The following is a 20,639-nucleotide window of genomic DNA, read 5'->3' as shown; positions in this document are numbered from 1 at the left end:
GGTCTTAACCTGAAGTCCGTGAACTTTTAAAGTCATTTTGATAACTATTTCAGCATAATTGACTCCTTTGTAATCTTACACACTTTTTTTTTTTTAAAAATTGATTTAAAAACAGAACTGGGAAGGGGGAACGGTCCCTGGCACAGGGGCCGGATAAAGTCTGGCAAGGCAAGTGGGAGACCCTGGGCCCCAGCCTTAAGTGGGTGCCGCGGGAGGAGCTCAGCCACGCCCACTCTGCACCCCCTCCAATCCGAGGGGGGGAGGGGCCCGTGGAGGAGGCGTTCATTTCAGTGGGTCCAATCCTTTGGAAGACCATTTCCTTTAGACCTTAAGGAGGAAGCTGAGATCCGGGGAGATCCGGGGTCATGCATGACTGGGATGCGAGGCAGGCTTCTGGGACAGGCTCATTTAATTCCGTTTTGTGCCGGCCAGCCCTTGCCCCTCTCCGGGGTCTAGGTGTAGCCGGACATCACTGCCCGGCTAAAGGGCACTCACACTGTAATGGATTTTTGGCCACAGTTCCAAATTGCTTCTGGACAACCGCTTGTGAGGCGGATCGGATCTCTGGGCCAATTGAATTCAATCCAATTGATCCACCAGCAAACATCAAGCACCCTGTTAGAGCCTGGCACCGGGCTAAGGCCTGAGGGCACGCCCACCCACCCACGGGGTTCCCAGGTTCTGGGGGGGTCACTGTAGAGACACGTTGACACATAGCGCCCCCGTCGGTCACTTGGTCAAGCAGGACAGGTCACACACATCCCCTCCCCCCGTGCCTCAGTTTCCCCCTCGGAGAGGCGGGGGCGGATCTCCTGGGAAGCGCTCGGCACAGCGCTCCGCCCCATGTGCCCGCTGGCTCGGGGAAGGGGTGCGGACGCGGTGGGCTGGACTGGAAGCTGGCCGAGGGCAGCGCCCTTCCTTTAAAGCTGCGTGTATTCATTCCCGGTTCGAGCTCCGACGCCCCGCGGCCTGGGAGCGCCCCGGCGGCCCCGCCCTCCGGCCTGGGGGGGGGAGGAGGAGGGAGTCGGGCGGCGCGCCTGCGCGGCGGGAGCATCCCGGCGGAGCAGCGCGCGGCCCCGGCGGGAGGGGGCGGGGCGCTGTGGCGGCGCGCGCCCGGCGGGGCGGAGGCGGGGGCGCGCAGTCCCAGTCGGCCGGGCCCCGGGCGCCGCAGCCATGGCGGAGCGCCGAGCCTTCGCGCAGAAGATCAGCAGGTACCGCGAGCGCGAGAGCGGGAGGGCGCGGCCCGAGGCCGGGGCGGGGGCGCCCGGGCTGGGGGAGGCGGCTGCTCGGGGGGGGGGGGCCCGGGGGGGGGGGGGGGGCGCGGGGGGGGGGGCGGCGGGGGGGGGGGGGGGAGGGCCCCGCCCCCGGGACCCCCCCGCCGCCCCTCCCCCTCCATCTCCCCGTCTCCATCGCCCCCTCCCCTTCTCTTTCTCTCCCATTCTTCCTGCTCTCCCTCCCCCCCCAGGGGCGGGGGTCCCTGGCCGGGGTCGCCTGCAGGCCCCCCCCCTCCAGCTCCGGGTGCAGGCGGGAGGGGCTCCGCGGAGCGCGGGGGGGTGGGGGGGAGCAGCCCACGAGACGGCGCTGGCCCGGCGCCCTGACCGCAGCGAGGATACTTTGTTACCCGCGGGTCGGTGCGTGGGCGGGGCGGGCTCGGGTCCAGAGCCGACCGGGGCTGCCGGGGCTGGGCGGGTCTGGACGGCTGCGAGCGGCATCCCTGGAGGGAGCCTTCACCTCCGGGAGACCCCAGACCCGCCCCGGGGCAGACCCTCGCCCCCTGCACCCTGGCAGTAGCTCCTGGGGGTCCGCTGCCCCAGGCTCTCCTCGCTCGGGTCCATCCTCCGCTCTGGGGCAAAGTGGGTGTCCCAAAGCCCAGGTCTGACCGTGTCACCCCTCTACCCACCGTTGCCTTCAGAATCAAATACAAATCCTCTGGGGCATTCACCCCCTGCCCCCCTCCCACCTTCCAGTCTCTGTGATTCAGGAGCACTGACCTCCTGGCTGTTCCTGAAGCACATTACTCAGGCTCCCGACTCTGGACTTTTTCTCTGGCAGTGCCCCCTGCCTGGAGTGCTCTCCCTTCTCCTTCAAGTCCCAGCTAAAATCCTTCTTCCACAGGAAGCCTTTCCCAACCCCTCTTCATTCTAGTGCCATCCCTCTGTTCATTATCTCCCATTTTTCGGCTGTGCAGCTGTTTGGGCCCGCTGGTTTGCTTGTTTTCTGCCCGTTAGACTGGGAGCTCCCTGAAGGCAGGGACATCTCTGGCCATTCTTTGTATCCCCAGTGCTTAGCAGGGTGCCTGAAATATAGTAGGGGCTTAATGAGTACTAGTTGACTGATGTAGACGTTTACAGTGTCAGGTAATTTCAAGAGAGCTCTGGAGTGTGTAGGGGCACCAAGGTGATGGAAAGGCACCTAACTGGCCTTTGGAGGAGATGAGGGGATTCTCTGCGGTGGAGGTGGGGGGCCAGAAGGAGCACAGCCTACATATAAAGGGCCATTTTGGAGAGCAGCAGCACCAGGGGAGGCAGGCTGGATAGGACACGCATGGGGACTTCTTCCCAAGGGTGATAGAGAGTCAGTAACTTGCTTATGGTCATATAAACTGGCCAGCGTCCGAGGCAAGGCCCAGTCAGAGTTTACCGACTCTCCCCCATGACCTGGTGGATGGTGTGGGGTGCCCTGGAACCCCAGGAAGGCAGGTGAATAGAGCAGGTTGTGTGTGTGGTGGCAACCTCAGTGCTACCTAGGGATCTGGTGACTGCTTCAGGAATTGGGCAAACATTTATCTAGTGCCTGCTATGTGCAAAGCCGGGCTCTAGTTTGGGGCATCTTTCTTTCATAAAGGACATTCCCAAATGTGTTTGAGACAAGAGCAGAGAGCCTTTTGTGAGGGTTAGGGGAGCTCCAGAGGAGGGCATACCACATAGTGAGTGACCCCAAGGTCCTGCCATCTGATGGTCTGAAGGGGAGCTGGCCCTGAAAGGAGAGTGGCCAGGAGCTGGACGTGGTCCAAGTGGCAGAGAGGAGAAAGTGGCCTGGGCTGCTTCAGGAGACTGGGGCTTGACCCTGCTGGAGCTTTGAAAACAGAAGCTGGCCAGTTCCTGGTGGGATGACCCTGTTTGGGGGCATGGGTGGACCCAGTGACTGCAGAAACCCAAGTGGAAGTGCTGCAACCCTCCCCATGAGGAGGGTGTGTGAGCTGGGGCTTAAGGAATGGGTCGGGGCCTTCGTGTTGGAGGGGGTGCGGGGAGGAGGAGCGGTGGAATTGCTGCATGCAGTTAATGTGGATCACTGTTGTGGAAATAGGTCTCCGGCTTTTTCCTGTTTGTGTTTTTATTGATGGATGAGAAGGGGAAGGAAAGGGAATAAAGATGCATTTAGGTAGTACCTACTGTGTGCTGGGAGCTTTTTACTAATGTTGATTCATTTGATCTTTGTGAAGTGAGTGCTGGAAAACCGAGGCAGAGAGGTGAAGTGACTTGTCCAGGGTCACCCAGTGAGTCACTGTCTGAGGCTGGATTAGAACTCAGGTTTTCCTGACTCCAGGCTCAGTGCTCTACCCACTGGGCCACCAGCTGCCCCAACACAGAGCAGAGGATGTGCTTCTCTTTCAGTACTGACTTGGGACGGGCCTGGAATGCTCCCCCTTCCCCTGTCTCTTGGAACCTGTCCTTCACGTCCAGACTCTGTCAGAGGCCACTTCCACTAAGCAGATTTTCCTGGTCTCCTCATCTCACTTCCATCTTAAGCCTTTTATCCTTCTGCTCCTTCCATCTTGGTTCCCACCTCCTGTTGTGCTCTGGCTGGCCATAGTCACCTTTTTCCAGCCCTGGCGGCACTTCCACTCCTGTCCCCCTCACCCTCATCAGTCCCCATTGCCCCTTTTAGGCACCACCTCCTTTACGGGTTATTCAATCCAAATCTGTGTCAACCAAGATTCTGGGGACCAGTTACTTCTGCCGCTGGGGCACTGTCCTTTCTCAGGAAGTTCAGTAGCTGACTCACAGTCTTTCCACCTCAAGCCTGCCTTTGTAAGAGGAGATGTCAGCCCCTCTTGTCACTGATCGTGCTTTGGGTCTGTTTCTTAATCATGTACTTTTGAATGGAGGAGGAGAAAATCGCAAAACCATGCTGAAGGGGTCCACCACGGTTTGTGTTACATATTCTCCAGCAGTCCTTTTGCACATCCCCGATACTTCTCTGCCATCCCCACAGTGGTCTTTCCAACCCTTCACCCCCCTCTGCCCTCCCTTGGCTCCCCTGCCCCTCACTCTGAAGACCTTGCCTCCGACTTCACTGAAAACATTGAGGCTTTTTGCCTCGAGCTCCTTCTTCTCCCCCTGCCCCAACTCACATCACTCAAGGTCATGCCCCACAACAAAACTTCCATTACCCCTTGTCTCACTCCCCTTCCCTTTGCCCAGGTGACCCCTACTGCAGGACTTCTCCAGCTGACCACCTCCTCCATCCTCACCCCTCTCACTAATCTCCAGTTTTTCCCCGCCCCCACTGGTGCTCCTCTGCTGCCTACAGATACTGCCACGTCTCCCCAGACCTCCTCACTGGAGCCTGCCATCCCTGCTCTCTGTCATCCTGTCTCTTTCCTTCCTGACATGGTGAAACCTCTCAACAGAGCTGTGTAAAATCAGTTCTCTCACTCTCTTCTAAGTGCTTTCTCTTCTGCCTTCTGACCTCCTCCTTCCACTGAAGCTGCTGTCTAGTCACCAGTTGTTTTCTCATTGCCAGATTGAATGGCCTTTTCTCCACTGGAGAATCAAATGGCAAACCATCTGGTATCTGTGCCAAGAAAACCCATATGGGGTCATGAGGAGACGGGCATGACTGAATATGGAACAGCAACAACGGAAATGGCCTTTCTCCATCCTCCTCCTCCCCCTTGCCCGCAGCAGCCTTTGACTGGCCAGCGTTGACCCTTTTCCATGATACTGTTCTCTCCTGGTTCTCTTTCTACCGCTGTAACTGCCCTGTCTCTGTCTCTTTTGCTGAATCTTCTTTCACTCACATGTGGGTGTTTCCCGAAGGTCTCTCCTGGGCCCTTCTCTCCCTCTTTACAAGAGGGTCTTAACCTGGGTCTGTGAACTTATTTTAATTTTTTTAAGATATTTTGAGATAATTTGTTTCCTTTGTAATACTAAGTATTTTATGCATTTTAGCACGTTGTTCTGAAGAGTCCATGAGCTTGACCACACTCCTGGGGCCGGGAGGTGGGGCGTCCAGGACACAAAAGAGGTTGAGAACTATCTTGCGTAGGGATACCATCCGCTCCCATGGGTTCCATTATTGTTGTTGTTCAGTTGGTCAGTTGTGTCTGACTTTTCATGACTCCATGGGTCACAGCACACCAGGCCCTTCTCTCCTCCACTGTCTCTCCAAGTCTGTCCAAGCTCACGCCCATTGCTTCCGTGACACTCTCTATCCATCTCATTTTCGGCTGTCCCCTTCTCCTTTTGCCTTTAATCTTTTCCAACATCAGGGTCTTTTCCAGTGAGTTCCGTCTTCTCATTATGTGGCCAAAATATTTCAGTCTCAGCTTCGGTATTTGACCTTCCAGTGAATAGTCTGAATTAATTTCTTTAAGTATTGACTGATTTGATCTCCTTGCTGTCCAAGGGACTCTCAAAAGTCTTCTCCAGCACCACCATTCCAAAGTGTCAATTCTTTGGTGCTCAGCTTTCCTTGTAGTCCAAACTATACGGACCTTTACAGCAAAGTAATGTCTCTGCTTTTTAGTCCACTATCCGGATTGGCCATAACTTTCCTCCCAAGGAGCAGATGTCTTGTAATTTCATGGTGCAGTCGTCATCTGCATTGATCTTTGAGGCCAAGAATATAAAATCTGACACTGCTTCCATTTCTTCTCCCTCTATTTGCCAGAAAGTGATGAGAGCAGTTGCCAAGATCTTTGCTTTTTTGATGTTAAGCAGCAAGCTAGCTTTTATGCTCTCCTCTTTCACCCTCATCAAGAGTCTTCTTAATTCTCCTTCACTTTCTGCCATCAGAGAGGTATTATCTGCATATCTGGGATTGTTGATATTTCTCCCAGCAACCTTAATTCCAGCTTTTGATTAGTCCAGCCTTGTATTTTGCATGATGTACTCTGCATATAAGTTAAATAAAGAAGGTGCCAGTATACGTCCTTGTTGTACTCCTTTTCCAATATTAAACCAATCAGTCATTCCGTGTTTGGTTATAACTGTTGCTTGCTGACCTACATAAAGGTTTCTCAGGAGACAGGTAAGATGATCTGGTCCTCCCATCTCTTTGAGGATTTGCCACATTTTTTTGTGATTCACTCAGTCAAAGGCTTTAGTGTTGTCAATGAAGCAGAGATAGATGTTTTTCTGGAACTCCCTTGCTTTCTCCATAATCCGGTGAATGTTGGCAATTTGGTTTCTAGTTCTTCTGCCTCTTCAAAAACCAGTCTGCTCTTCTGGTAATTCTTAGTTCACATATTGCTGAAGTCTGGATTGCAGAATCGTAAGCAGAGCCTTGTTAGTGTGTGAAAGGAGCACAGTTGTTTAGTAATTTAAACATTCCTTGGCATTGCCTTCTCTAGGATTGGGACGTAAAAACTGATCTTTCCCAAGCCAGTGGCTACTGTTGATTTTCCAGACGTGTTGGCCTGTTGAGTGTGGTACTTTAACAGCATCACCCTTTAGGATTTTAAATAGCTCAGCTGGAATCCATCACTTCTGCTAGCCTATTTGAAGCAATGCTTCCTAAGTCATTCCCACTTGACTTCCTTTTTCTAGGCTGTCTGTCTCCAGATCAGTAATCACATCTTCATAGTTATCGGTGATGTTAAAATCTTCCTTGTATAGTTCTTTTTTGTGTTCTTGATCTCTTCTGCCTCTCTAAGTCCTTGTTATTTTTGTCTTTTATCATGCCCATTTTTGCATGAAACATTCCCTTGAGATCTCTGATTTGCTTGAAGAGATCTCTTGTCTTTCCCATTCTATTATTTTCTTTGATTTCTTTGCATTACTCATTTAAGAGAACTTTCTAATCTCCTTGTTATTCTCTGGAATTCTGTGTTTACTTATTCCCTCTATGAAAGTGATTCTCAGATCTGTTTCTCCATCCCTGACCTCTTTTCTAAGCTTCAGTTTGATGTTACCAATTGCCTGTTGGACATCTTCAGTGATATGTCCCATGGACACCTCAGACTCAACATTTCCAAAACAGAACTCGTTATCTTTCCCCCTAGACTTCCTTTTTCTGACCTTCCCTGTTGCTGTGGAGGGTACCACCATCTTCCCGGACCCCCAGGCTCACCGCCATCCTGGACTCACTCTGTCTTAGTCCCCAGACCCCTATCCCAAGTGTTCCCAAGACTCCTATCTCCCTTCACAGCATCCCTTTTCCATGTCACCTTCTCTTCACTGAGAGCTGCCCTGGAGGGCTGGCCCTCCCCATCTCGTGCCTCCTGATGGGTCCTCAGGCCTCCAGTCTCTCCTCACTCCAGTCCATTCCCCGTTCAGCTGTCAGGTGATCTTCTGGAGCCCAGGTCTGACCATGTCATGCCCTACTCAGTAAATTCCACTGGCTCCTTGTTACCTTCAGGAGCAAAAGTACACACTAGTTTTTGACTTTTAAAGCTCTTCCGAATCTGGTCCCTTCCTGCCTTCGGAGTCTTTGTACAGTGACTCCCCTTCATGTACTGGAATGATCCAGTGTCCCCTGCCTTTGGCCTCTTCCTCAGAGACAACTCTCCGTCTGCTGACCCTGCTTCTTCTCGCCTGTCCCCGGGCCCTGCTCTCCCTCTTCACCAGTCTCATCTTGAACATATCCGGTGGTGGACGGCATCCCTACAGATCAGAAAGTCAGAGAGTCAGAGTTGAAAGGGACCTCAGAGACGATCTCATTCAAGTCCATTTTACAGACTAGGAAACCGAGGCCCACGGCCCCACCGGCAGTGCTCGACCGAGCCCTCTGCCAAGCGCGTGCATCTTCCAGTGTCTCCAGCTTCCCAGATGTGCCTTCCTTGTGTTTGGGTATTTTGTCCTCCCCTTTTCAGGTCTCCCTCTGGTGCAGCTGCGGACCTTCCACGTGGCCCCCGAGGTGAGGCCTGTCGGAGCTGGAGGCCACATGGGGGTGACCGAGCCCGCTCCCAGCTCTCTCCCTCTGGCAGGGAGGGGTCATTCCAGCTGGGGGCCTCTGGGGAAGGAGACCTGCCAAAAGGGCCCATTCCATTGCGTGAGAGTGGCCACGCAGAACGTCGAATTGCTTTCCAGGAGACTTCCATCAGCCCGTGATCCTCAGGTTCTCTTGCATGTGTCCAGCACTTTTAACAAATATGACCTCATCTGGTCCTCACAACAGCCCTGTGAGTAGGTGCTAGTATTATCCCCATTTTACAGATAAGGAAACTGAGGCAGGCAGCGGTTAAGTGACTTGGCCAGGGTCACACAACTAGTCAGGTCTTCCTGGCTCCAGGCCTAGTGTTCCATCCACTGTTCCACTTAACATTTAACTGAAATTTTACAGACATGGGGACTGAGACCCAGAGAGGAAAGAATGGCTTTGAGAGAAGTACAGTCTGTAGTATTTAGTCAAGGAGAAGGGAGCTCTTTGCAGATCCGATCGATGGAAGAGCAGTAAACTTCTCCCAGGCGCCAGCCGGAGCTCATCTTTCTTTCCAGGGGCTTTCTGTTTCTCTTTGACGGCTGCTTGCTAGTTTTCGCTTGTCTGAGCTTCCTTTTCTCCTGCTCCTTGGTCTGTAGCTTCATCTGTTAGCTTCTTGTTTGGGGTTTTGTCCTTTTTCATTTGAAAATCACACTTTTTCTTTAAGCTTTGTGTTTTGAAGATGAAATTTAAATTTTGTAATTTTTTCCCTCTTTTTCCTGTATACATTTGGATGTTGTGATAACCATAACTACACACTGTTGCTGTGACTTGTGTATTTTCTCCTGGGATTGCTCGGTCTTATTTCTGACAAAACAAAGCAAAACAAAACTGTTTAATCGTTTTTTTTTTTGTAGCATGGATTTGTGACACCATTACATAAACATTCATGGGAAAAATAAAGCCCTTTTAAACATTTAAAATCCCTAAGTAAATTGTTCTTTCAAAAATGTTTTGTTGAGCACTGGAACATGGGACATGGGAAGATACAAAAGAAACAAGACATTGTCTCTTAACTGTGTAGGAGTTTATAATCGGATGGGGCAGGTTAAGATATCTACACTGGGACATGGAAGACATGCACAAACAAATCCTCTGTAAAGACAGCCGAGATACGGTTCACGTAGGTGTGTAAGACTGTAAGAGACATATTAAGAAACTTCAAGGATGTGTGGAGCAATGGGGTCTGGGTTGGATTTTAGGTGGGAGTGAGTCAGATAGAACTTTGAGGTGGCCGCTGGCCTTGGCGTGGTGAAGAGAAGGGGACAGCATGGTTGTGGGAGTGCTGGAATCTTGGAAGGGTAGAGGCTTTGCAGGCAGGGAGTGATTCATGGACACGGATGGATGGGGACTGGACTTGGGAGTAAGGCCCTCCCTGAATGGGGAAGCCCCTCCACTCTCCCAAGGAGGTTGGCACCTTCTCTGTTCCCAGGCCAGTGCCTGGAGTAGTCCTTGGTGCGATAGAATAAGGAGGAGGGTGAACAGGTTTTGAAGGCTTTGAAGCAGATGAAGAATGAAGCATTTGAGTTTGTTAAGAGGCATCTGGGAGTCAGGAGATAGCATCTCCTCCAATGGCGCTGTGCAGCACCTTGGGCTTTGCACAGTGCTCACATACACTACCTCATGGGATACTCACAGCTGCTCTGGGAGGCAGCTGTTATCACCCCCATTTTACAGAGGAGGCCACTGAGGCAGATGTTAAATGACTCTCCTCAGGTCACCCGGTTGGTAGATGTCTGAGGCAGGATCCAGCCTTGGCTCTGCTAGGATCCCAGCTTACAGCCCTGTCTATGGCTGCATCTGCTTCACAATATGGGCAAGGCCCCTCACGTCTCTGAGCATCAGTTTGTCAGGATACTGACAGTTGTACTGTGTGTCTGCAGATGAGATGTGTGTACAGGGCTCTAATGATGGGAGCTGTTTGATGAGAAGGGCTGGCTGTGTGTTTGGAGATAGGTCAGAAAGTGGAAGAATAAAAAAGCCTTTCCCTCTAGTTTGGGTGCCCAGTTCAAAGATAAAATCCCCTGGTGGATCCTGGCCAGCCTGTCAGTCTGCCTCCAGGCCTTCCCGCCTCGCCAGTGGCTTAAGCCCTCTGCAGTCTGGCCTGCCCGGCCTGTCCACCCTGATTTCATGGTTTCTCCCCTTCAGGCACTGTCTGTTCCAGCCACACTGGCCTCCTAGGGGTCCGGGCATTTCCGGTACCCCCTCTGCCTGCCCTGTTTTCCTCTTTTTTCTGCTTTCTCTGCACCTGGAGCTGGAGCCTCGAGCTTCTTCCCAGGATCGGCTCCAGCTCTCTCTCCTGTGGGGCCCTTTTCTGGTCCTGCCTCCTTCCTGAAACCGGCTGGTATTTCCTTAGCTGCACAGAGTTTGTATCTTTCCAGTAGAATGGAAGCTTCTTGAGGGCTGCTGGACCAGATAGATTTTTGTCTTTGTGTCCATAGCACAGTGCACATAGTAGTAACTTAATAAATGTTTGTGGAATTGAGTAGACATAGTGTTATGGTATTTTGACTCAGAATTTAAAAATATACTATTTTAAATTTGACCTCTTGTGTTAAAGGATGGGACAGATGATGCATGTGTTACATTCAGCCCATCTGCCTGAAGCCTGTTCATTAGTGATATGACCTGATTGGCCCAGCTCGGTGTCCGGTGATTTCCATTCACTGTTTAATCTGGGAAATGAGATATTTTCCCCTTTCCTTACTAACCATTCCTCTGTGGCCTTCAGGATTTATGATGTGACTTAAGGTCAGTTTGAGAACCAGATTTTTCTCCAAACTTAGGAAGTTTGGCTTTTTACTAACATCTTTAGTTAATATATGAAGATACTGCTGTCAGTCAACAGACATTTATTAATTGTTTACTATGTGCTGTGTGCTGGAGTTACAAAGAAAGGCAGAACCCCGGTCTGGCCTCTGGGCACTCCCATTCTCAAGGGGAGTCACCACATGGAAATAATCAGGCCCTACTTGATAGAGATGGGGGCGCTGGAAAGGTTCTCTCCGAGGGAGGGGCCTGGGTCAGACCTCGAGCTTGGGCCTTGCCCTCTCAGCTCCTTCTTAGACTCGGACCTGGGCAAAAGCCCTCAGTGTAGAAGGCAAGCCGTTCTGTCCTGATTGGTTTTTCAGCCATCCGAGATTAGTGCTCGGCTGCTTGAGAATATGCTTTAGTGAATCCTTGTGTTTGTTCCTTGATGTTCAGTCGGTGGCATTGATTAAAGGGCTTAACAAGCTAGATGACATGTCCTTTCTGGGAGGTCTAGGGTTCACACTGTGCAAGAGAACGATGCCACAGGCCTGTCAATCAGCTTCCTAAAGGCTGCCTCCGCCATCTTGGCTTGGCTGTCATTGTCACTGACACTGGACACCGAGCTGCCCAAGTGGCAGCTTTGAATGTGTTTCCAGTGAAATTATAGGCTGTGGTAGAAATTTCATCTGTATGGTCTGGTCCAGCCTGGCTCATGAGTTTAAGATTATTTTCAACTTGGGCCCCATGAAGTTAGTTTCTTTATCTTTTCTGTTCTCCCTTATCAATTTTCATAGCACAGCACTTAGTCTAGACTTGGTCTTCTTCTTTAAACCCTTATTTCTTTCCTGCTCATTCTTTCTTAGCAGATAATCTCACCTCAGACTTTGAAAATATTACAATTTTTGTGAGCTCCTTTAAAGAATCTCCATCCTTCACTGTACATTTTGCTGACTCTACCACTGTTTTGTCATCATTTTCTTTAGTCTCAGAGGAATGGATTGTCTTTGCTAAAGCCAAAGTCTGCACCATACTGTGGATTCTATCCTTTCCCACTTCCTCCAAATCTCAGGCCATCTCACAGTTATTCCTTCTTCTTCTAACATCTGCAATATTTTTCTTGCCTATAGACTTTTCCCTTTAGACTTTTAAACATAGGTTTTTCCCATCACTAAAATAATTTCATTTGATTCTCCTGCCCTTTCTAGTGACTGTCACATAGTATTCTTCCTTCCTTTCTTTCTTTCTTTCTCTTTCTTTCTTTCTTTCTTTCTTTCTTTCTTTCTTTCCTCTTTCTCTCTCTCTCTCTTTCTTTCTTTCTTTCTCTATCTCTCTTTCTCTCTCTCTCTTTCTTTCTTTTCCTTCCTTCCTTTTTTTGTTGCTGTCATATACCTGGAATATGGGGTGTACACTTACTACTTCAACTTTCTTTTCACACAATTCTGTGTAATATGGCTCCTCTTCCCACTTTGATAGTGGAACTGTTCTCTTGGAGGTTACCAATGATCTTGAGTTTTATCTTCAATTTTAAAACATTTTTATTTAAAGTTTTGAGTTCCAGATTCTTTCCAAGTTCTTTCTCTGGAGGCGAATAGTCAGCCTCACCATTAGTGCTTTGGGATTGTCTTGGATCATTGTAGTACAATCCTTTGTTGAAGAGTATTGCTGTTACCGTGGTTCTCCTGGTTCTGTTCACTTCACTGTGCAGCAGTTCATGTAAGTCTTTCCAGGTTTTTCTGAAATCATCCTGCTTGTCATTTCTTATAGTACAGTTATATTCCATTACAGTCATAAACCACAGCTTGTTTAGCCTTTCCCCAATTGATGGGCATCCCTTTGATTTCTAATTCTTAGCCACCACAAAAAGAGCTGCTATAAATATTTTTGTACAAATAGGTCCTTTTCCTTTTTTTTTGGATGTTTTTGGGATATAGACCTAGCAGTGATATTGTTAGATCAAAGGGTATGCAGAGTTTTATATCCCTTTGGGCCTAGTTCCAAATTGCTCTCCAAAATGATTGGATCAGTTCACAGCTCCACCAACAGTGCATTAGTGTCTCAGTTTTCCCACATCCCCTCTAACATGCAACCTTTTCCTTTTTTGTCCTATTAGCCAATCTAATAGGTGTGAGATAGTACCTCGGAGCTGTTTTAATTTGCATTTCTCCTATCAGTAGTGATTTAGAGCATTTTTTCATATGACTATGGACAACTTTGATTTCTTTGTCAGATAACTGCCTGTTCATATCCTTTGACCAATTATCAGTTGGGGAATGACTTGTATGTTTATAAATTTGACTCAGTTCTCTATATATTTGAGAAATGAGGCCTTTATCAGATATACTTGTTGTAAAAATTTCCCCCAGTTTTCTGCTTCCCTTATAATTTTGGTTGCATTGGTTTCGTTTGTGCAAATTTTTAAAATTTTTTATAATTAAAATGATCTATTTTATATTACTGTATATCATCTTTGGTCCTAAATTCTTCCCTTATCCATAAATCTGACAGATAAACTATTCCAAGCTCTCTTAATTTGTTTATGGTATCACCCTTTATGTGTAAATCATGTACCCATTTTGACCTTATCTTGTTATATGGTGTGAGATGTTGGTCTCTACCTACTTTCTGCCATACTGTTTTCCAGTTTTCCCAGCAGTTTTTGTCAAATAGTGAGTTTTTGTTCCAAAAGCTTGGCTCTTTGGGTTTATCATATACTAGATTACTGTGGTCGTTTACTGTAATGGAATTTGTACCTAATCTATTCCACTGATCCACCACTTTAGGCAATAATCTTTTTGCAAGATGAATAAATGCCTGCTGAGATTCCCGTCTCCTTGGTCTTCGTGCAGCCTTCTGCCCTGTTGGCCAACTGCTTCTGACAAATCTGTCCTGCAGAGGCTGCTATTCCAATGCCGTTCTCTAATCTTGTCTCTCTGTAGCTACTCACTTCTGCATGTCTCCAGTCTCTGCATGGCTTCCAAAGATTCTTCCTACAGTTCTCTATTTCTGCGTGAGTTCATTTCTTCTCTGAGTTCATAGAACTTCAATCATGATATCTCTACAAAAGGCTGCAGAATGCATGACATGCAGGGCTTGGATCTCTGTGTCTCCTCTTTTGTTATCATTCTTTGATTTTTCTTCCTGGCTCCCAAAGTGCCCCAGCTCCTTCCTTCTCTGATTGATGCTCACTGGGTCTGCCTGGAGACCTGCATCAGGCAGGACCCCACTCCCTCCCCAGGCTGTCTGGTCTGGCACTTCAGGCCAGGGCTTTCCCCAGGGGCCTTCTGGACCAGGGCAATGAAGACAAAGTGAAGGGGCCGCCGGGGGTTACATCTAGAAGGAGTTTGTCGCCGCAGCCAGCCCACGTCTGAGTTTTGCCACTTTGACCTCTTACACGAAATCTCTAGCCCCTGGGGCCTACCTGAACGGGCTTATTCCCCCAACCTTGATATTATTGTCTTTATTATTCCACTGGGCACGTCTATAACTTGCCTGTGGGAGCCATCAGTGAGACTCCCTGGCATTCAGTCAGTGCTGTGCCCTCCTCTACAGGAAGCCTTTCTCAACCCCTCCCCCCCAATTCTAGGGCTTCCCGCTGCTGATTATTCCCAGTTTATCCTGTATATAGCATTTTTGCACCGTCTGTCTGCATGTCCTCACCCTCCTTGAGAACAAAGATTGTCTTTTGCCTTTTTTTGTATCCCCAGTGGTTAGCACAGGGCTTGGCACCTAGTAGGCCCTTAATAAATGTTTCTTGACTGTTTCCAGGTGTCACTCAGCAAGCCTCCACTCTTCATGGTGGGTTAGGTAAACAATGAACATTTTTAAGGACATTCTGGTCTAGGCCCTATACTAATGCTGGGAATACAAAGACAGAAGTCAAAGTCTTTACCCATAAAGAATGTCATGTTCTTGTGAGGGAGATAAAATATGTCTGCATAGAGCACATACAAAATAGGGACCTGCTAAGTTTGGAGGAGCTGGTCTCTGGCAGGAAGGCCTCATGTGGAAGGTGGCTTTTGAGGTGAGCATTAATGGAAACTGCGTTCTAAGCAGCGGGAGCCACAGGGAGATAGAGGCCGAGGAGCAGAGAGAAGACCAGCCTGGCTGGGCCATAGCGGGTGGGAAGGGCTCTGATAGACAATGGAAAACTTGGCTGGGATGCCAGGAAGACAAGGTGGTATTTGATTCTAGAGATAACAGGAGCCCCTGGAGTTTGTGGCCTTCCCTACTTAAGGAAAACCACGATCACTTGTGTGGAGAATGGATCAGAATGGGGAAGGAGGAGGCTGGGAAGCCAGTGGGAAGGATGTTGGTTAGCCGCTGCTGCTGCTGTTGTCATGGCAGCGCGCTGTTCCAGGCCATTGGTCCAGTGAGGAGTGAGGGTGACCTGAGCCAGCATGGCGGCTCTCGAGGCCCGAGAAGGACCAGCTGGGCTAGGTCTCGTGGAGGTGGAATGGGCGTGCTTGGCAGCTGGGTTTCCACAGGTACTTTGCCTCTGAGCACATTTTTATCTCGGGTGACCCTGACATAGTTACCCTGGCCTCGAGTCTCTCTGCATTTGTCTCTGCCACAAGCCGCTCCCCACTCTAGCTCATCCTCCTCTCAGCTGTCAAAAGGATCTTCCCAAAGCGGAGGCCTGACCCTGCCTCCCCCCATCCCACTGCATCCACTGCGGTGGCCCTTAGCACCTACAGGATCCAATATCCCGTCCTCTGTTGGTGTTCAGAGCCCTTTCCCCCTCTCAGGCTTTACCCCACATCCCCCTTGTCCTTTGCAGTCTGTGTCAGAGGCTGTCCCTCCCACAAGACACTCCATCTCTAAATGGGTATTTTCTCTGGAGCCATGCCCGCTGTGCCTGGACCCTGCTCCCTCCGGGCTTCTTTTGCTAAAATCCTACCTTCTATAGGAAGCCTTTCCCAACCCCTCTGACTTCTAGGGCCTTTCCTTTCTGGATTGTTTCCAGTTTATCTGTCGGGAGCTTGTTTGTACATTGTTATTTGGCTGTAGCCTGAGCTTCTCGAGGGCAGGGAAGGCTTTTGCCTTCCTTTGTATCTCCAGTGCCTAGCACACAGTAGGTGCTTAATAGATGTTTAATGACTGCCTGAAGCATGGAGATTGAAAGATTTGAAGATAAGTACCTATGTGTATAAACGGGCCATTTGACTTTGTCCAAAGAATGACTGGAAGAAACAACATTTACACATTTCCTGTGTGCCGGGCATGGTTCTAAGGCATGAATGTTCATATATGAGAGACAGCCCTTGCCCACAAACTGCTTAACCAACCCCTCTTTTGGCACTGGCCTCTTTGGCACGGCTATGGCGCCTGCTGACCCCTGCTCACAATCTTAGGATCGCAGAGTAAACCAATTCTATAAAAGTACAGTTATCAAAACATTTTTTTAAAAAAGTTAAGAGGGACCAGAAGAACAGGACATAATCATTGTATTGTTGACTGACTTCAGCTAAATGGGAAAGGAAGGATAATCGCAGAAAACAGTAATTTTGTGGAATCCTCAAAATAGAGAAAACCAAGCGTGTGTCCAAGTTAGCTCTTCCTCTGCTGTTCTGAAGGCCCTTCTTTTCTCACTTGCATTTCTCCAAGCCCGTGAGCATCGCCAGGACCTAGCCATGGGCTCCCATCGTACCTGGTGCTCATCCCAAGGGCTGGGAAAGGCACAGACTTTTTCTGAGTTTAAACACCCCTCAGCATTTTTCTAGCTCTCATGGTTTCTGAACATGGGCCATACTGGAACGTAATGGCATTCATACTTTAGAATGCCTCCTCTGTCATCTGCTCCTTATGTGTGAGTGGAACCTCGGCTTTATTTTTTTCCACTCATTTAAAACAGTGACGACTTTTTCTTTATACCATAGGCATTTTCTGACATCAGCTCACAATTATGGAGTGCTTTTAAGGTTTGCCCATCTTTTTACAGATGGCATGTTATTTGATCCTCTCTTATAACAGAAGAACGACTAAACATAAACTGTCTTCAAATCTTGCTTTATTTGGTATGGGTGAGGAGTGAGATTTAGCAAAAAACTCCATCTCAAATTCTGGAACTGAATATTTTAAGAGTGAAATTTTTTTAGCCTGATTTGTTTTTGCCAGTACCAATGACAAATACCTAGCATGTCAACTTGTAAAATTTTGACTATGTGGTTTTTAAAAACTGTTTACTATGTGCTGTGGGGTAGGGCTCAGTGATATCATAGTTTTCAAGGTAAAAATAATTGACAAAAGAAAGTCAGATGATGTTTAACGTTGTATTGTTAAGGAGGGATTTAATGTGCAGATTCAGGCCGCTGGTGTGTCTTAGCATGCTCCCCGCTCACTAGCCCATCACTTTGTATGGCGTCCCCAAGATGCAAGATGCATCCTTGAGACCTCGTAAAGGTGAGCCATGTTGTTGGAGATCAGGATCCATGAAGCCTGCTTTGGAGCTTCCGTAATGGGCTGGGAATCAAAGACCCTTCTTGCCTCCTTCAGTCTTCTGTGGTTGGCGGTGACCTGACGGAGTCACTGCTGGTAACTTGCTTTTTCCAGTTTAAAAGTAGCCCCACAAACACATGTAGGTGACCACACAAAAGCTGGCCAAGAGGAGGGAATTTCATTGGCACGCCTGTGAGTGACATCCTGACTGATGGTGTCCCTCATGCTACATCAGCGTTTTCCTTGGAATCACGGGATGGAGGCATTTTAGCATTTGTAGTGAAACTCCTACCACATGGTTTAGCCTGAGTTTTAGAATAGGTGGTAATACAAAGAGTGAGGAATGTTTCTATTTTAGGGGAGTCTCCTGATCTTAAATTCTGATTTGGGAAACTCTCCCCTTGAAATAAATATTCCTGGATGAAAAGCCCAGTCTTTGGAATCTGTTCCTAAGTCTTTGTTTCTAGTTTGTAAAATCTGTTCATTTGTGAGTTTTTCAACTAAAGTAAATTTTTAGAAAAGTTGCTGAATTTGGAGGCTAAGATGACCATCTTTCATTTAGTTTTCTTTTTTGACTGATTCCCATCTTGAAGCTTCTGATTTCTTTCTCTTCTCACCCTGACCTGATTTTCTAAGTTGGAGGGATTGGAAGCTGGCTCTGTGTCTGCCCTTGGCAGCCTCTGCATGCAGTGGGAGGCTTTTCATTAGAGGGAAGCCGCCTTCACCCTGGGAAGGCTGCCTGGGCTGTTTTGAAGGCAGTACCTGCAAGTGTTTGTCGTGGGGGAAGAAAGAAAAAGGGTTCTGTTGTCGGGGTGCTGGCGGGGGAGGACAGTTAGGATGGTGGCAGGTAGGAGCTCTTTTCTGGAGCATTAGCTAGGTAATAACTTCATTGCCTGATTATGAAATTGGGGCAGAGCAGGGTCTTAGAGGGGAATCTGTGTCCTATCTAAGTAATAATAATAACGATAACAATTCATATTTATAAAGCACTTTAAGGTTTTCCACATGCTTTCCGTATGTTAATCTCATTTGAATCTCAGTACAGCTTCTTAACAAAAAAATATAATCGATGCTTGTTAAATTAAAAGTAGACGAAAAGAACTGGTGGTGAGATGACCTGAGATCCGGTCCTGCGTCTGCACCGTCCGGTGACTCTTGTACTCAGCCATGCTAGCGTGTCTGCTTGCTTGGGCTCAGTCATGTCAGAGCTCTGTTAACACCAGGACACAGTGAGAGGTCCGGGGAGAGAGCGCCTGCTTTGGAGTCGGGGAGCCGCCTTGGTGACCGTGTGACCTGGGGAGCATCCCCCTACATGGGGCATGCGGTGGGGATGCAGAGACACCGAGGGAAGGCCTCCCTGCCCTCAGGCGACATGAACACCAACCCGATTCAAATGTAATTGGGAAATATTTAACAAAATTAATCAAAATACAATAGAACATAGATAGTATGAATATGTGGTTTTCTATGGCCATCCACCTCCAGAGAAAGAACCAGTGGAGTTGGAAGGTATATTGAAGCATCATTTTTTCATTTTTTTTTCTTTTTTGCAACCTGGCTAACATGGAAATAGGTTTTGCATATTTCACGTGCATTTCACATGTGTAATTGATATCTTTTTTTGCCTTCATGATTGGGAAAGGGAGGGTTGGGAGGGAGGCAGAGAATTCAGAACCCAACATTTAAAACATGTTAAAAATGAATAATAATTTTTAAAAGATAATATTTTTAAAAATAGCATGTGGTTTTCTAAGCCACTGTGGCCCACAGGGATCTTTTTGTATGGTCGAGTGGCCGCCTTCTGTTTGGGTTTGTCACTGCCGGTGGAGGGCCGAGAGTTCAGCGATGCTGGCGTCCTGGAGAGCTAGCATGTGTCTGAGATGGTCGTGAGCCCCTTCTGTCCTTCCTGACTCGGAATGCAGCTTTCTGGCTACCATGTCGTGCTGACCCTCACACATACATACACCGTAGACAACTTACATACTTCAGTAAAAGAGACTTTTTTGGGTGAGGCACTAGCTGTTGGGGAGATGCGCAAAGGCCTCATATAGAAGGTGATGCTTGAGCTGAGCTCTGCAGGAAACAGAGGTAGCCTTGAAAATGGCCTGTATCAAGGTGTGGAGGCTGGAGATGCCTTGTGTTGGGTGTGAGGAACATCCAGGCACTCAGTCTGACCAGATCAGGAGTATGTGAAGGGAAGTCCCGTCCGACAAAGCGAGCCAACGTGTGAAGGGCTTTAATTGGCAAACAGAAGAGTTTGGATTTGGCCCTGTCATCGCTGAGGTCGCTTCCTGCTCTAATGACCACCAGCTGGTACCCAGATGCCAGACGTGGCCGATGCATTGGTGTGTTTGTGGAAGGCTTCTTATGGACTTAATGGATAATAGAAGTAGAAATGAAAGGACATCAATACAAATTGTTTTTAATGCATAGAAGAAAAAAGGTCAGAAAGGAAGACAGAAGAGCAAATTTATTTGACTACCTTGTTAAATTTAAACCATATGTAGCAGAAATTCACTATTTCTTATACAGTCCTCTTTCTTATTCCTCAAATACTGAAGTGTTTGTTTTTATTGATTGTTAAATTCATAATAAAAAGGAAATAAACTTGAACCCAGGTGGTAACTCGATGTCTCCTCATTTGGATGTAAGTGCTTGTGGGACCTTCTGGGCAAGGACAGAGGCAGCGTGGGTGACCAGATAGCCTGCATTTAAAATGATGCCGTTTCAGCTGAGTTGAATAATAATATAGCGCTTTAATACTTATGAAGCACTTCCTTGAAGAACTGATTCCCTGCCTCCCGCTGCCTACTGCCCTCCTCCCGTGTCCTGTTGTAGAAGCCAGTCCTTCCTCAGTGCTCTCTGGAATGCTTGTTCCCTAGGTCACAAACATCCCCCCCTTCCATCTTCGAGCTGTCACTGTGACTTGGCTCCCTCCTGACGACCCAGCTGTCCTGGACACCCTTTCTAGCCTCGGCCGCACTTTCACACATTCCCCCGGACTCACTCACCAAGGTGGGGGCCTAGGAATCCCCCCTGCTCCCAGCCCCACGGCCAGGGTCTCCCTTTACTTACCACTATCACTCAGTAACCCCTCTGTCCACACTTTCTTCCTGGTCTAAATTCTGGTAGATTTTGTCTACGGACCTCCATGGTGGTACTCCTGTTTGCTCGTGAGCTCAGTAGCTGGCGAACAGTCTTTCTTTCCTCCTCCGACCTGGGGACATGAGCATGCACAGGGTCAATCCTTTATGGTTCTCAGATGGCCCGCCCTTCCATCTCAGCCACACGCAGAGATGGCCATCCCC

The 20,639-nt window shown here is 48.6% G+C and overlaps 1 protein-coding gene across 6 annotated transcripts in view; it reads left to right on the top strand.

The window, feature by feature from the left end:
* Positions 1-1,156: 1,156 nt before the first annotated feature.
* The window catches only part of DOCK7 (dedicator of cytokinesis 7), a 183,281-nt gene continuing 163,798 nt past the window's right edge, over positions 1,157-20,639 (top strand). For all 6 annotated transcript variants that reach the window (XM_027852763.1, XM_027852759.1, XM_027852758.1 and 3 more), the window contains exon 1: positions 1,157-1,211. In XM_027852763.1, coding sequence (XP_027708564.1) covers positions 1,174-1,211 — 38 coding nt within the window. In that variant the 5' untranslated portion in view covers positions 1,157-1,173. The remainder of the gene's footprint in view (positions 1,212-20,639) is intronic.

This window comes from Vombatus ursinus, unplaced genomic scaffold, assembly GCF_900497805.2.
Source record: "Vombatus ursinus unplaced genomic scaffold, bare-nosed wombat genome assembly UNPS02009824.1, whole genome shotgun sequence".
Lineage (NCBI taxonomy): Eukaryota > Metazoa > Chordata > Mammalia > Diprotodontia > Vombatidae > Vombatus > Vombatus ursinus.
The sequence above is the reverse complement of the archived record's forward strand: the minus strand, read 5'-3'. Positions and strand labels throughout refer to the sequence as shown.